Here is an 18,099-nt window from a genome sequence, read left to right on the forward strand (position 1 = left end):
ATAACGCTGCACTTCTGGACCATCCTGCATGTTCCCCTCATTTAAATCCCCTTAAGAATGCTAGTGGATGGATGGTAAGTGAAGTTTACAAAAGCGGATGTCAGTTTCAGACTGTGGATGCCCTTTGTGAAGCCATCAGCACCACATGGAGCAACATTCCCACCAGCCTCCTGGAAACAGTTGCATCAAGCATGTCGAAACGAGTGTTTAAAGTTAGGAACAAGAACAGTAGGGCTACTACTTTTAGTTCTGTTGTGGGGATTTCTGGGCTGTGGTCTAAAACTTTTGATCAGCTAATGAACAGCCTCTGATTTTAAATGCAGTTTTCAATAAATTGCCAATCTCTGTTTTTTTTTTCCCTCTTGCTCCTTTTTTTTTTTGACATTGTGAAGAAGTTCTTACAAGCTGTTTAGGATCCACCAGCGCCAAATCGAATCGAATATATCGAGGGAAAAAAAAAAATTTTATATTTATATACTGTGTATATATATATATATATATATATATATATATATATATATATATATATATATATATATATATATATATATATATATATATATATATATATAATGTATGTATGTATGTATGTATGTGTATATATATATATATATATATATCACACATATGGTACGTATACAATTGTCCCTGACCCATATTCATCAGTAGTTGGATTGCTGCCAGAAGAAGCTGGGTAAACCAGTGACTGACAAAAGAATAATGTTAATCAAATCACACACGCACACAAAAATTGAACTTTGTGACCTTATTTTTGTGCCAAAGAAATGTCAGTTTAACTGCTAGCAGAACCTTTACCTATTGTAAGTCTTTTTTGTAACTGTGGCAGGAATCAAAATGTGACTTGTGATATACATTGTGCAATGTAACTTGTTTTATCATTTGGTATTTTACAAAGCATTAAAATCTACAGAAAATCAAGAACTTTCTCGTTTAAGAGTATGCTATAAGCAGCTATTCTGTGTTTGTTTTCTAGTTTAATACTGCTGATGCCTTCAGCTTTGAACATGTTGATCTTTTGAGTAAGTGCATTTTACAAGAGGAGAGACATTGATGACAAAGAATGACAAAGGAGATACAATGCAGTCTACTGAGTATGGATGCAAATTATGTCAAAGTCTGTTCAAAGTATAGGTCTGCTTGCTGTCAAAAGATTTATTGCTAAAAACAAGTTTGAAATCGCAAACAAGTCTGAAATAGCAAGCAAGTGCTCCTTTATGTCCATGCTATATTTTATGTGTAAGTGGTCAGTTATGTAGCAATGTTGGTGTATGTTATAGCGGACATTAGTTAACTTAGCTGAATGCTAGATTAATGTCCAGCTCTGAATAAACTGTTATCTGACTTTTGCATAATTAAAATACCACTACACAATTGATGTTAGTTAATGCAGTCTGTATGTAGCAACTGTACATTTTTTTACTTCATGGGAGACACAGGATTTTTTCAGTATGGTCATTTTAAGTTAAATATAGTGGGAAAAACCTTGTCACATGAAATGTAGTTATAGCAGCACCTGTGTGTTGTGTAAGTAGCTAGGCTGGGCTGAGATAAAAGTGACATGGGAAGATTGGATTACAGGTTTGTGAAAGCAGGCGTGCTCCAGACAGGCTGAAGCTAGTAGATTTGCACAATGTTGGATGCATCATTTGCTGTAAAATGCAGGAGCCGATTCATTACTGGTCCCTATGTGCCGGTGTAATGCTGTAATATGCCATATATAGCTTCAAACCTAGCAGTGAATTTAATATAATAAGATCTCTATCAGACAGTGAATTATTGATATCATAGTCTGGACTGTTGCTTGCAGGTTGTGCTGTGATATTGGCTGACTGGCTGCACTGCAGTGTGTGTGTGTGTGTGTGTGTGTGTGTGTGTGTGTGTGTGTGTGTGTGTGTGTGTGTGTGTGTGTGTGTGTGTGTGTGTGTGTGTTTGTGTGTTGGGATGGGTGTGGATGCAGAGAATTGATTCCCTGGTGGCTGGTTGTTCCATTGCGCCAGTCAAAGCCCCACCCCTAACTTGGCCTTTTCCAACCCCCAAAACTAATCATTTACTGTCTCCACTTAGGCCATCCCTGGCTATGCATACTGGCCACCCATGCACTTTTCTCCCTCTCCGCTTTCACTAGTCTTCTGTCTCCTACTTTCTCCTGCAGTCGTCTCTCCATTCCGCCTTTGTCTGCCTCCCTTCCGCTGATCGTCTCGCCTTTCAGACGGTGCCGTCACAAAGCAGGAAGGTCAAACTTTGCTCTTGCCTCCCATCTCCCCCTGCCTCTTGTCCACAGATACACAGTCATTCATTTTGTCCAGATAGTCGCTCCATCCTGCAGCTTGGTATCTATAGGTACAATTCAATCTCCAGAACATTTTCAGGGACTTTTGCACCTGAAAAACCAGGACAGATTTCAGTGCTTTGGCTACAGTTTCTATTTTGTTAATTGCTGGCTTTACTTAACCGAAATCGGTAACAAGCTTCACAGAACAACTGGCCATCTTACCTGTCCTTTTAAAAACATACAATTATATAACAATTACTAGCATGTCAACAAAACAAAGCTTCTGGGTTTTTTTCGTATGATCACTAATGGTTTAAAATGTACCAATAATATTATCATTCACACAACAACAAGCAAAAAAAAAAAAAACCTTGCATCATTAGTTTAATTCATCAAGCAAATAATTTCACCCTAAATAGGTGTTTGTCCAGTTGATTCAGTTTTAAGATGTTTTCTGCCCGTTTTATTGATTTGTCCTTATCTATGTTTTAGTCAGGACTACCAACATGGCATCTTCCAGTCTATTGGGTTTAAAGAGTTCCATGAGTATCTCACTGCTGAAGAAGGCATCAGCCAGGAGGATCATGAGAAGCTGAAAAATAAAGGTACAGCCCAGTAAGACATCAAATATGCATTCAGTCCTAAAATGGTTTCTTGTTGGTTCCATTTTACTGTATTTTAATGTCTAGTGCTATTCCAATACACAATAGGTGCAGTTAGTCATATAGATATTAACCTACCCATAGACTAGTGTCAGTTTTTGTATTACTCAATTGTACCATAGAACACTTCTGTAGGTTGAGAGCAGTGACATTATTTTTCCACAAGATGGTAAACACTAAGAAGAATACCTCATTTGACCAAATGGAAATTGGCACAATGTTTTCATTGTAGCTACACCTTTGCCAGTCACAGAATCATGTTATTCATGGTTTGTGTTTAAAACATGATTTGTTCAACTATTTTGGGGTACAAAAGTGAAGTTTGGCAAATCGCATCATACCTAGTATTTACTAGCTTGTTCTAATTTTTATTGAAAAGACTCGCTAACTCGAGTGTGCACTGAATGTCAATGCAACACTTAATAAACATTTGTTTTTAAACACTGAAGACTAAGCTTTGAGAATGAATGCAGTAATGTTTATATACCTTAAGCTACTTAAGACCATTGGTTGCTTATTTTTAAAGGCTAGGCATGATGTATGGCTACTGCCTAGCAGCCCCCAAGTGCATTAAACAAGCGTAGTTCAACAGCCCTGTTTTTGCTTGGTACAACAAATATGATATTAATGTTTCATATCAATTCTTTTAACAAGTGGGAATTATATTCTCTTGCTGTGGAATAAATCAATAAATAGCCCATGTTATAAAAAAAAAACAAAACAAAAAAAAACAGTTTTTCCCAGTGATTGTGGGCTGTTTCCATTGTCACTTCATTGTCACTAGGCGCAGGTCTAAATGTAACTGACAGGAATTCTATTACGCAATAGTGTTCAAAATGCTTTCCCATTGTGTGTGGGGAAATGCAATATCTGACCGGAGTTATAAAACATAATTGCAGTATTTCTGCCTGTACATATTTCCTGGTCATTACTCTTGGAAATCCCAGACTCTTGCACACTACAGAACTTCAATTGCTTGTGGTCAGTTGTTTGGTGTTTTAGTGGTGTGCAAACTACACAAGCACTGGTTGGGATGAATCTTGAGATCCCTGCCACAGTGTGCCACAAATACTGCTTTCTCATGAAAATAAAGTATCCATCGTGAGGCTGTACCTATTTTGTTATGAATCAAGAGTAGTAAAAGGAAATGCGAATGAAGTACATGTTCGGGGAGATTCAGACAGTGTATAGTGAAAAATAAGATGGCTGTTTTTGTACTGTGCGTCACCAGGAATCATGTCATGCTTATTTTGGGGATAGGAAGCAAGATCACTGTGCTTACATTTTGTCCTCACACTCTCCCACAAATAGATTGATGATAAACTGGATTCAGGGATTCAGTGCTGAGAAAGCAAATCAAATTGATGTATTGAAGTATGAGCCATGGGTTTTGAAATTCTATCTCCATTCTTTCCCCTCTCACAGGTATTGAGGCCCTGAAGCAGGCAACACGGCGCTACGCTCGAAAGCAGAACAAATGGGTTCGCAACCGGTTCCTCAAAAGTAAGAGGAAATCTCTCAATCTCTCATAGCAAATGTTTGTGTTATCAGAATTCAGGAAGACAGCTTCTTGACCGTAGAGTACGCCTCATTTGTCTCGTGCTGTTGTCTTTATTTAGTGTGTAACTGTGTGTCTAAGTGAGTGAGATGTTTGTCTGCTGCACTGCTCCACACTCAGGGGTTTCTGTGCTACTGAAGTACACTGCAAACATCGCAGCAACCAAGCAAGCAGCAGCTCCCAGCCATGATTCCTGTTAATGCCTCGCTTTTACAAAAGAAAGCACGTCTGTTTTCCCTCCATCCGTTTCATGAGCTGCTCCGTTGAATGCATCAGTGCACAGAACCTGCAGATTCCTGATGAGTAAATGCGCTCAATGTGTATTCTCTGATCCTCTGTAAAGTTTCATGAGTGCGAGTGTCTGTCTCAGCATGGTCTGATGGTTTTAAGCAATCAGATCCACCTTTAAATGAAAGGGGATTCACACAGGCTATTAAGCAGTCGCTTGGCCCTCCCTTTCTGACCAGAAAACACAGGACACCTGTATGGTTCGTTCTACTTTCTAACCACCAAACTGACACATCATTTTTGTCTAAGGGTGCAGTATATATGAGATTAAATGATAAGACATCATAAAGTCTGTCTGTTTCTTGTGCAAGGTAGATATAGGAAAAGTGTGGAATATCAGCAGCTAGGAGCAGCAAGAATGTGCTGCTAGTACTGATCATAAATATTCACCAGTTAGAACTCCAAAATAATCTCCAATAATGAGTATGAGTAAAGATATTGTGGTTTATGTTCAGCTGTAAACACAAAAGAAGAAGGGAAACATGCTGGATGTATAGAGTTCACACTGTTCTATAATTCTCACTAAACCAGACAAGGAGGCAGAACAGGTTCACTCATTACAAAAGTTAGAGATTCACGCCTGTCTGTTTAAGTAGTTGCACTTCATGTAAATACTACTCTCTGAATAAAGCAAAAGTTATTTTTTAAAGAGCTACTTGCCACTAAAGACCAGCACAACATGATTTTTGGCGCCCTTTCAGTCACTGTGTTCCTCTTCTATTGTTGTGTGCTCTGACCATTACACAGATTGCCTCACCTTTTTTTCCGCCTCACCTAATTTTTTTTGCCTTTATGTCTCTTGCAACGAAGTGGAAATGTGGAACAGAAACTGTATGCTTTGAGTTCAGTTTTTGGACCTCTATCTTTCTAGATCGTTTAAACCTCAGTGGTATTGTTTATTTTGTTGTTTTGTTCACTTTATGCCCTATTCCCTGCAAACTGCATATTCTGCATTCGGATTTATTTCAACTAGACTAAACTGAAAGGAGGTTTTTATTTATTTTATATATATATATATATATATATATATATATATATATATATATATATATATATATATATATATATATATATATATATATATACAGTGAGGAAAATAAGTATTTGAACACCCTGCTATTTTGCAAGTTCTCCCACTTAGAAATCATGGAGGGGTCTGAAATTGTCATCGTAGGTGCATGTCCACTGTGAGAGACATAATCTAAAAAAAAAATCCAGAAATCACAATATATGATTTTTAAACTATTTATTTGTATGATACAGCTGCAAATAAGTATTTGAACACCTGTCTATCAGCTAGAATTCTGACCCTCAAAGACCTGTTAGTCTGCCTTTAAAATGTCCACCTCCACTACATTTATTATCCTAAATTAGATGCACCTGTTTGAGGTCGTTAGCTGCATAAAGACACCTGTCCACCCCATACAATCAGTAAGAATCCAACTACTAACATGGCCAAGACCAAAGAGCTGTCCAAAGACACTAGAGACAAAATTGTACACCTCCACAAGGCTGGAAAGGGCTACAGGGAAATTGCCAAGCAGCTTGGTGAAAAAAGGTCCGCTGTTGGAGCAATCATTAGAGAATGGAAGAAGCTAAACATGACTGTCAATCTCCCTCGGACTGGGGCTCCATGCAAGATCTCACCTCGTGGGGTCTCAATGATCCTAAGGAAGGTGAGAAATCGGCCCAGAACTGCACGGGAGGAGCTGGTCAATGACCTGAAAAGAGCTGGGACCACCGTTTCCAAGGTTACTGTTGGTAATACACTAAGACGTCATGGTTTAAAATCATGCATGGCACGGAAGGTTCCCCTGCTTAAACCAGCACATGTCCAGGCACGTCTTAAGTTTGCCAATGACCATTTGGATGATCCAGAGGAGTCATGGGAGAAAGTCATGTGGTCAGATGAGACCAAAATAGAACTTTTGGGTCATAATTCCACTAAACGTGTTTGGAGGAAGAAGATTGATGGGTACAATCCCAAGAACACCATCCCTGCTGTGAAGCATGGGGGTGGTAGCATCATGCTTTGGGGGTGTTTTTCTGCACATGGGACAGGGCGACTGCACTGTATTAAGGAGAGGATGACCGGGGCCATGTATTGCGAGATTTTGGGGAACAACCTCCTTCCCTCAGTTAGAGCATTGAAGACGGGTCGAGGCTGGGTCTTCCAACATGACAATGACCCGAAGCACACAGCCAGGATAACCAAGGAGTGGCTCTGTAAGAAGCATATCAAGGTTCTGGCGTGGCACAGCCAGTCCCCAGAACTAAACCCAATAGAGAATCTTTGGAGGGAGCTCAAACTCCGTGTTTCTCAGCGACAGGCCAGAAACCTGACTGATCTAGAGAAGATCTGTGTGGAGGAGTGGGCCAAAATCCCTCCTGCAGTGTGTGCAAATCTGGTGAAAAACTACAGGAAACGTTTGACCTCTGTAATTGCAAACAAAGGCTACTGTACCAAATATTAACATTGACTTTCTCAGGTGTCTGTATCATACAAATAAATAGTTAAAAAATCATACATTGTGATTTCTGGATTTTATTTTTTAGATTATGTCTCTCAGAGTGGACATGCACCTACGATGACAATTTCAGACCCCTCCATGATTTCTAAGTGGGAGAACTTGCAAAAAAGAAGGGTGTTCAAATACTTCTTTTCCTCACTGTATATATATATATATATTCCAAAAAAGCAACCACTAAGTAGCTTGATTGAAACTGTCATGACCCAGGCAGTTACTAAGCACTGCTGTAAAACTACTAAACACTCCAAGTTGAACATTTCAGTCAATCCTGCATGAAAATAACACATTTGCTCTTTTTTTTTTTGTCTGTTGATCCTAGTCATCGACTCGGCATCTTGCAGCCTTTTGGGGAAGTTTTATTTGAATATTATCCCCAATACTTATATCTATTTTTTCTTCTTCTTTTTTTTTTTATATAGCTGTTATCAGCAGGAGTATTGAATTTGTATTTGGCTATATTCTACATTGTAGTGAATAGTATGCAGTTTTGGACATACAGACTCTCAGCATTCAGCACTGATTATCATGTTTAAGCCCAGATTCGAGATTCTTGTCCACATGTACAATATGCTGCAGAGATTGAAAGGGGGTATGTATGACAAAGTGTGATTAAGAAAATGGTTATGGAGCTTCGGTCCTTTGTAACTTCATATCCTTGACACAGACATTTTTCCTCCTGTTTGTTTACAATCTCTCCATCCACCCATCCATACCACTCTCTTCACATTTCTTCCTGTAATGGCCCACCATCCTGTGGGACAGCCTTTGATCCTTTCCCCTTCCCGCTCTTTGACTGGATGTCAACCCTCCTCCCACACAGTCACCACTTCTTACTGTTCCACCACAATGGCTGGACCGTGTCTCGGATTTCCTGTGCCATTCGTTTATCTCAACCCTCCCACAGTCATTATTGTTTCGCCAGTGCTGCATGTAGGCTGTGGCCACGGAGACCAACATGCTGAAGAAGGCCTGCTGTCCACTCCCTCTACCAATCCTGTTAGGGTTAAAAGCATGAAGTGGAAACTGTGGCTAAACCTGATTAAATGTGTGTGTGTGTGTGTGTGTGTGTGTGTCTCCTGCCATATGGGACTACACCCTCTTCTTTTGGGCCACCATACAGCTTTCTTCAGTGGATCTTGTGGCTCATTAAGCAATGAGCAGGCAATGATGGAGTAGTACATGTCTTGTTTTTCATGGAAGTGGAGGTCAGTGTGGTTAGAAATTGTGGTTCGTTTTTGTTTCATTTTACCCAATTTTCTCCCAGTTTAGACATCGACACCGACCAGCTTGTTATGTCATATCACCTGATTCCTTCTCTGAGAACTATTCTCATTTAGATTAGTGGCCTCTGATAACTGTGATAATGTAGACTTAAGTATATCAATATTACTATAATTGCTTAGTAGTTCTAATTCTGTGATACTGAATCTTTGCCAGTTTTTAGCCTTTGGAGGTTCCTAAACCAGCGCAGATCAAAACGTGACTCCGCAAATGCTTATTTGCTGTAATTACATAGTTTTGCATCAGTAATTCTCTTTTGCATCTTTAGTTGTTGTCCACTTGGCTGTCTTGGCTATGAGCTCTTTCACCTTTTTTTTTTTTTTTTCCCCCTCCATGCTGACCCAGTACCCTACTCTTCACTCAGTCAGCTGACTCTCAGTTACAACCATGTCAACTTTTATACTAAAACATTCAATAATGCTTTCCTTACATTGTGGTTATTAGACTTCTGAACTGTTTTTGGTCTTGGTTAAGCCCCTCCAGCTTGGTGGCTTCGTGGGGGCCTCAGCAGATCCCCCCTAATCCTTTAGGCATTAGCAGAATGCCTGATATTCCTCTGTGTAGGGGTAAGACTGCTTGGCAAACACTTGGACACACTCATAGGAAAAAAGCAAAACATAAAGAAACCCAAAAAACTGAAATTATCATTTCAGTTCATTAAAAACATGTAGGGAATTAAAAAACTTACAGTATATCTTTCCCATATATTACAGTATAAAAGCACATCTTTTACTTAATGGCTTAAAAGATAAAGAAAAAAAGCACAAATGATGGTTTATCATCTTTAATGCTTTCTTTTGACATTGGGAGTGGTAAAGTATGCACTGACAGAATATGGAAAACTATATAATCATCAAAACATTTCTGAACAAAGGGCTTCCATATTTTAAAAGTGACACTCATTATACTTGCACTTATAGTCACAGGACATGGTTTTGGTTTACATTCACGAAGAAGTGCATTGGATATTACTGGTGTGAGTAACATTTTATATTCCCATTGCTAGACAACGGATTGTTCTTACGCTGTTTTACTTTTACTTTTTTATTAAATTCATTAATCCAGTGATATTTTAATAAATCCAGTGGTATGTCTCCGCTTTCTAGTTTAGGACTACAACTAATTTTTAATTCTTTATTCAGAACTATTTTCTTTTCTATTCACCCCTCAGAAAACTGGCCATTCACCTTATATACTTGTTACACAACTAAAATATATTTTAGATTCCAGTGAAAATATTTATATTGAAAAATGGTTAAACATAGTACGTACTCTAAAAGTTATATTTTCGCATAGTTTAAAAACACAGCAACGTAATATTTATTCAGATTTAATCTCCCTACACCAAGTAACATGTTCTATTACATTACATAGCAAACATGTTTAAATTTCACTAATGTTAAAACACTGCAGTTTGTTCTAAATGATCTAGTGAGTTCAGGAGTCAATTATTCTGTGCATGGATACATTTTTTCCTTATCTTGATATTTGTGAATGTGGATGTATATTGAACTGTGAGTGTTTCAGAGCTTCCACAGTGTATTGAACGATGAGGCCTTGCTTGGAATGAAAGAACATTGTTATAATAGTCTGCATATGTTTATTGTATAGAAAAATGTAGAAGCGTTGAAAAGGACAGCTATGTGGTTCATACATTTCAGGAGTTGATTGATCATTCAGAAGGTCATGCATGTTCTTGTTCAGTGTATCTTAGTATGTGTAAGTTTTTGGTGTGTGTGAAGCTGGTAGTGTTGTATTTGGCTTTGTCAAATGTATCAAGTGTGTCATTCTTGTAAGTGTTAAGTAACAACCCTACACCTATTTGTCAGCCTTAGTGGAAATTTGAGTAGGACAGGTGCGACATCCTGACAGGTGTATTTCCTTCCATGCCACATGCCTCCTTTACGCTGCTTTTGCAAGCTTGGCATTACAAAAAGCATATTGTACAGAGAACTCTTCTCCTCAATGTTTAAATCTGTCAGCTGTCAAATAGAGCGTTTGAGTGTTCTCTTCGAAGCATAGATGCAGCAGGTGGTGTGATGCCGCTGCCTGTTTTTTGCCACCCACAGACTGTGCCAGTCTCTGTACTATGATCCTGCCATCTCCTACCAACTCATGTGGTTGACACTCGAGAGTTCTGTGGTCAAAAAGCCTCATTTATCTCCCGTTTACCCCTTTCAAATTCTACCGGATTATTTTACTCAGATTTCACTGAGATTTGAAGTTAAAAGGGGCTACTCCGTCCAACATCTGCTGTCCCTCGGGCAAGCTCTGCCGCCCTTCTATCTTAACCTTTCCAGCTCTTAGAACGACAGAGGGAAGAAGTTAAATGTAGTGAGTTAAAAAAAAAAAAGAGAGAGAGAGAGAGAGAGAGAGAGAGAGAGAGAGAGATGCTTTCTCCACTTCACGCATGTCTCAGGTAGGCCAGGTGCTTCAGTACAGCAGTCCCACCTGCTGCCTCTTGTCTGAAAAGAATAAAAGAGGACAAAAAGAGTGCTGGCTGAAAAGAGAAACCCAATCTTTGATTAAGGGCAGCGGCAGGCGGGAGTCAACATGGGACAACAGGCTGGTGAGGCGTGCTCTACACGAGCCAGCTGGGAGTGTGTGTGTGTGAGTGTGTGTGAGTGTGTGTGAGTGTGTGTGAGTGTGTGTGAGTGTGTGTGAGTGTGTGTGAGTGTGTGTGAGTGTGTGTGAGTGTGTGTGAGTGTGTGTGAGTGTGTGTGAGTGTGTGTGAGTGTGTGTGAGTGTGTGAGAGTGTGTGAGAGTGTGTGAGAGTGTGTGAGTGAGTGTGTGAGTGAGTGTGTGAGAGAGTGAGTGAGTGTGTGAGAGAGTGAGTGAGTGTGTGAGTGAGTGAGTGAGAAAAATACAAGGAAACCATTAGATAACATGAAACATTAGGGCTACGATTATGACATAACACTGGACACAATATTTGAGAAATTTCTTCATTTGAGTCAGTATGAGCATTAAAAGTGTACTCACTGAGATGAAAAGTGGTAAAACAATTTAAAAAAAAATAAATAAATAATAAAAACATTTTTTTAAACACTTATCAGGCACACCTACATTCTGGCACCCTTTTGAAGTAGACTGTACACATGGTTTCTATGCGGAACATGTCATCTTCCTCTACACCCCATCTATCAATGAAAAGTGACCATGTAATGCTGATAAGTTATCTGTAAACACACCTGCTGTAAACAGAATTGGACAATTAAAGGCAGTTCTTTTCCTTGCATGTACAGACATGCTGTCCTTGACAGGGTTTTAGGAGACGCCATATTTTATCAGTTGCCATTATATCCTTGGATTTGCATAGGCATTTGCATATGAATGCTAGCTATATTTACTGCTGTTTGTATTAAAAGAAGTTTCGGCATTCCTCTTTATTTACTTCAGCCTTGAAGAAAAGTGTGGAAATCCCCTAGTCCCCTATTTAATCCCAAATGCACTGGGATCAGTCAAGAACTTGGAACCAATGTTAGTTTGCATGATTGTGATGACTGTTCTCTTGTTGAAAAAATTGAGCAACTGTTTTTTGGCACTTCTGGATTTCTGTTTCACCTGCCTTTTAAATCGGCGCTGAAGGGTGTCAATTTGATTTGGCTTTTGTTAGGGGACTTCCCGTCTATAAAACCCCAGACAAAGCCGTTGAAGATATTTGAATAAACAAACATAAATTAAGGCTTTGCTTTGAATATTTCTGGGCCTACACACAATAAGATGGGGTCATGCAGAAGGCAAGATTACTTTTGGCTTTATCAGTTATCAGGACATAAGGAAGTTTTTTTCCTTCTTCCCAGTACATGAGTACTGGAATTAAATGTAGTAAAACCAAACTGTGTAGACTAGGCTTGCTTTGATAAACTAATGATAAACTAATGCCTTATAATCATTAGTCTTTAAAAGGAATTGTAGCTATTTGATGTTATCATTAAGAACTTTCCTACTGATTTGGCCACCCACTTGGCAAAACTGGGCACTTGGGCGATGTAACACAGTGCTATTTAACTTAACACTTGACTTTTGGTCCATTCGATAATGCGCCTTTAGAGTTCTTGCTGTTGGAATTAATTAACCTGTAACTCATTTAGATAATTGAGCCTTTGTAGTTAACATGATTAACACAAGCAGTACGCTTTGGTCAGGCATGAAGGCAGCTAATAGCAATCGGATCAGTCATAAGAAAACTTGAACCAGCCTGCACCAAGAGTCAAGTTCTGATTCTAAAGTATAAAATTATTATTATTATTATTATTATTTTTTATTATTACCAAAGCAAATGTACTTCATGACTTTGACCTAAGAGCATGTGTAATATTAAAATAATTTTACCTTTCAAGTGCAACTTCTGATAAGAGAGAGCTTATTTCTTATTTGAAAGAAAAAAATAAATATTTCTTTCTACATGTAGATTTTTACTTTTGTATTTACCATCTGGTGTTGCCTTTCTTTAAGTAGATAAAGTCCTACCTCTGGGTAATTATTTTCCTCCCTCTTTCTCTCTCACTCTGTAAATGCTATATAAGTGAATCATTAGTAAAAGTGGAGGCTCTGGCAGAGCCGGATTCTTCCAGTCTGACTGCTGACTGTGCCAGAAAGCTGAGGGAGATTATGGAGCTGTTGCAACTCAGCATGTTGATGTTTCTTGTTGATTCAGTCTATACAGTGATGTACATAGCTCTGCTTTAGTGCTGTCAGTTTTACATAATCCCAGTTTTCACGATTTTGCTCGTCATCCTTTCTCACCTCTACTCTAATGCTCACACAACTGGCTTCGACTATTTTAGGAAGTCACTTTGGCAAAAATATTCATATTTGAAGATACAACAAACAATATTTCCTAATGTTGTCATGTGCTACATGAACATATTGACTGAAAAAACTAAAGAATAAGTGCAATAAAATTTATTTATTTTTTTAACCATATCAGGATATACTTATTATCCTAAAATAACAGATTTGGCAGATACAACCATAGAATTTGCAACCGAGTTCTGCTGGTTTGTAAATATTGGAACAATATAGTAAGAAGCCATAGGTTCAGAGAGGGAAAACTAGTAAAGTATTCTCTGTTAATGTTGTATATACTTTTGGAAACACTGATACCTGCTGATGTTTAGAAAAATGTATTAAGAAGTAAATCTATCACTATCTCTGTTATATTCTCATATCCCGATCTGTACTTTTTCCACTATAAATATATTTAAACTCCTGGAAGCTTTTTGTGTTTAGCCTAATGTACAACCCCATTAAACCTGCATGCATGCTGGTGTTTGTACAGTATCAACTTGATTGTACAAAGTAGGAATAATTAAACTTATTTAAAGGGTGTTTGTTCCCAGTCATTCAAATTCTGATCAAGTTGGTATTAAAAATGATTTATATACAATATTCATGTTTAAGGCAGAAACTAAAATGGCAAGTTACTTTTCACCTGTTTTTTTTTCTTCTCCTTACTGTATTGGTCAGAGTGGCAAGGCAAACTGAGAGTCTGGAATAAAAGGATCTTGAAGATGGTATTAGAGTACTGGGTTACACCTGTGCAGTGTTCGGTTTGGTCTTCTCAGTGAATTTAATCTGTCTAGATTATTTGTTCTAACCTATTTTAAATTTGCTATTATACAAACAAATAGCATATTATATACTATGGAAATGACTTTAAAGATTGTTTTCTGTTAACAGATTTTGTTAACTAAAAATATAAAGTTTATTAAGATTATTAATTGGCTTATACATGACCGTTTTATTGTTCTAGTTCCTCAAAAGTTTTTGTTGTTTCATTTCATCCTTAGGGCCAGGTACCAGTGTTCCACCTGTTTATGGCCTAGATGTGACAAATTTGTCCCTTTGGGAACAAACAGTCCTCACTCCTGCCCTAGACATTCTGGATAGCCTGTGCAAGGTGAATTTTCTATTGTCATCAAATGATACAAGACCATTACCCTGAACAAATCCGAAATGTGCTAAGATATTTGGAGGCAGCTTGTAGCCTCTAGACATCTGTTCATATTATTGAGACTATAGGCTGTGTGTATATGACTGAGTTAATCATACAATTATGTATTTATTCTTTTAATGCAGCACTTGAATCTGACTGCCATCAGATTTAGATTTACCGTAGATAAGTCAATTGTGTATGGTTGTCAGCTCATAGAATTTCTATCTTAAATTGTTGTTCCAATTATAAAGCATCCACACGGAGCATTTGAACTTCTTGGCTTTGCGTTAATTTGTCAAGGGAGAGCATCCATCTTTTGAGCCAATCAAAACTGAGGGGGAGGGACTACGGAACAAGCGGAGCCACCATACATGTGAACTGTGTGATAAAGTGATCATTGGCGACCTGGAGTGGACAGGTGAGCTCTTTTACTTTCTATGGGTACTGCAGAACCAAAGATCCAAAACATTTGGAAATCGAAAAGAATCCAAAATGATGAGCTTGAAAGAATTCATTCATTTGTTAAATGTTGATTAGTTTATTATTATTTAGGATCATTATTGTTGAGAAGAAAAAAATAAGAGAGTCATTAATTAACCCCTTTTTTAATTTGGTTTCATTCAGTATTAGCTAGTGAACCAAAAGAAACAATTATACACCAAAGCAATGTTGATCCAGGGAACTTTAAACATAGTTTACTTAACAGTCAAGTTGTTGTAAGTATGTTTTATGGTCATCAGGAATTTCTCCAACCTTCTACATTAGAAGTCTCAAATTCAAATGTTCCCTTTACGCTGGTTAATTTGCTTAACGGCAATGATCAACTATTGTTCAGAATGTCGTTTATCTTCTCTTTCAGCTCATCTGAAGTCTAAAAGTCACTTGCATCATGTCCGGAAAAAGCGGAAGGCAGAGGAGGCCTCGGAGCATCAGCAGGATGTTGGGGCTAAACACCCATCCATGGCAAAGTGTCAGAGACAGGCAGGTTCCTCTCTTCACACACCAGGCTCTGAATCAGGCGTGCTCGAAGCAGGAACACACAGGAACAGTGATAAGCAAAGACAGATATCTGAGGAGTGGTAACCTGTATGAAAAACTCATTTTACACCTTGTGCCTTAAAGCGATTCCTCAAGAGTGTGTTATACCCATGTGGAATAAGAGTGGCCTTGAAATCTGCACAGGTTTTTTACAAATGTTCTTTTCTATGATTGAACCACACCATTGCAGTCATGATGTTGGATTTATACAATATCCACATTGCTCAAAGTGAAGCCTCTACTAGACAAGTTCTAATGGAAATTATTGTTGGATGGAGAGAAAAAAACTGTCTGGGTCTATACAGAAATCTTCATATTTGTTTGTATTGTGCCTTGGGCTTGGCAAAGGCCAAGTAGACATCGTTTTATTTTGCACAAATGCTTGGCACTGCTGTGAAGTTCAGTTTAACTATATAATCCATCCACATACTGTATAAGAATCATATGATATTTAATTAATGCGATTTTCTATTTTTATTCCTATTATTTGTTTTTGTGTTATTGTGTGTTTTTATCTGTATGCTTGGCTCTGGGTGTGTGTTGCTTTTGGAGACCTATATGCTTGCCATCTCTCTAGGCATGTTTGTGTTTCACAGGCTTGGAGTGGTATGAAAGGTACTGTTTGGGGGTCAGCTACATTTCCTCTGAAATGATAATGTGCTAATTTAGAAAGGCTGGGGCATAGTCGGGAGTAAAAGGTCAGTAGGTCCGGCTGAGTAAAAATAAACGGCCCCTTTTATCTTTACATGGGTCTGTGGCAAAAGAGACTAGTGATCTATTCATTCTATATCTTTTTGAAAGCTATTTTTCTGTTTTATCTTCTTGTGATTAACATAACTGGTTTGTACCGGTGATTAAAACATCAACATTCATTCAACAAACATTCTGTGTGGATTAAATTTGCCATTCTCATTTTATACTCTTAAATCAGAATTTGCGTTTATAAAAAGCATGTGGTTTGTTAGAACGTTGTACCAAAAGGCTAAGCACAAGAGCAGGCCAGGAAATGAGCGCTTTAGTCTTGTTAGCTGGCTACACAGGGCATGAAAGTGGAGCAGGTTGTTGCGTTTATTTCAGGAACGCTTCTTGGAAGAGAGGTGTGTGTGTGTGTGTGTGTGTGTGTGTGTGTGTGTGTGTGTGTGTGTGTGTGTGTGTGTGTGTGTGTGTGTGTGTGTGTGTGTGTGTGTGTGTGTGTGTGTGTGTGTGTGTGTGTGTGTGTGTGTGTGTGTGTGTGTTAGGGTCATGCACCCACAGACACTGAGATGTTTGACTTGGATGCAGCCAGTCCCAGTCATTATGTATCTGCCTATTCCTCTTATAGTGTTTCTCTCTCTCTTTGTGGATTGAGAATAGTATTTAATGTACAATTTGTTCAAGTACAATTCCCAGTCACCGTAGGGCAACATTTACATTGTCCATCAGTGGGAAAGGAACACCATAAGGGCCGCTGCTGACCGGATGTGACTTGGGTGGTGGACCATTCTTTGCAGAGGAGTATCAGACTCACATCTGTGTTGCTGGAACTTTTAAACAACTTAATGGAAAATCTTTAGCCAAAATGCTTCTGTTGTCATAAACTGACATTGACATTAAAATCTCATCTTCAGTAATGCATGTGGTTAATGAGTGATTTAAATAATTATCAATTTAAATTCATTTCTGATTTAAGTTAGAAGCATTACTGTGATTAGTATTAATCACAGTAAAACAAATGTTAGATTTATCAGCACTGAGCAACACTTTGTTTGGTGAAGCATACTGGAGTTTTGATGATGATGATGATGATGATGATGATGATGATGATGATGATAATAATAAAAACAACTACCACCACCTATATTATTCTTATTACTATTATTAATATTATTATTATCATTATTATCAAAACTCCAGTATGCTCCACACATACATTTGGATGTTTCTAATTAGTTTGTGCTCTCAGAAAATGTTATCTATTTTTTTCTAAAATGTTTTTAGCACCATGACTGTTGTTTCTGGCACAATAAAGGTTCTATATGGCCAAATCTATGTTGACCTCTAACCATCACACCCATATGTGGTTGTTCCTCGAAAATGAGTATGAGTATGAAGTATGAAGCAAAACAGATGACTTTATATACTGTAGTATTACATTTTCCCATCATTCAAATGGTCCTGTTCTAGTATGACTTTGTATGACAAAATATTTTCCAGGAATCTGAGCTAAAAATTAATCTACCAATTGAAATTAATTACATTATTATCTCTACTTCTTTTGTCCGTGTTCTATGCTTAATTTAAGACAAACATATTGTATTGAATTTTGTTCAGATTTGTCCAAAGCTTGATTTGGAATTAAATAGTTTGATGGTTCAGTTTTTAGCTTTATAATAAGATTCTGTAAGATCCTGTAGTATAACATTACCAGAGATATAGGTGTGTCATATGTAATTGAATGCACATGAGGTGTTTAGGTTTACGTATTGCATTGTAATAGCTCTATGCTTATTCCCTTGAGATTTAGGATC

General features: G+C 38.0%; 2 protein-coding genes across 3 annotated transcripts in view; one reads left to right on the plus strand and one right to left on the minus strand.

Moving 5' to 3' along the window:
- trit1 (tRNA isopentenyltransferase 1) overlaps positions 1 to 16,473 on the plus strand; it is a 41,861-nt gene extending 25,388 nt beyond the window's left edge. Inside the window, exons 7-11 of the mRNA XM_083523734.1 lie at positions 2,786 to 2,898; positions 4,381 to 4,458; positions 14,409 to 14,518; positions 14,855 to 14,972; positions 15,414 to 16,473. Of these exons, the coding sequence (XP_083379860.1) occupies positions 2,786 to 2,898; positions 4,381 to 4,458; positions 14,409 to 14,518; positions 14,855 to 14,972; positions 15,414 to 15,637 (643 nt within the window). The 3' untranslated portion in view covers positions 15,638 to 16,473. The remainder of the gene's footprint in view (positions 1 to 2,785; positions 2,899 to 4,380; positions 4,459 to 14,408; positions 14,519 to 14,854; positions 14,973 to 15,413) is intronic.
- Positions 1 to 18,099, minus strand: part of yars1 (tyrosyl-tRNA synthetase 1) — a 239,454-nt gene that overhangs the window by 95,729 nt on the left and 125,626 nt on the right. The gene's annotated exons all lie outside the window — the stretch shown is intronic.

The sequence above is a fragment of the Silurus aristotelis genome (assembly GCF_946808225.1).
Source record: "Silurus aristotelis genome assembly, chromosome: 21".
Lineage (NCBI taxonomy): Eukaryota > Metazoa > Chordata > Actinopteri > Siluriformes > Siluridae > Silurus > Silurus aristotelis.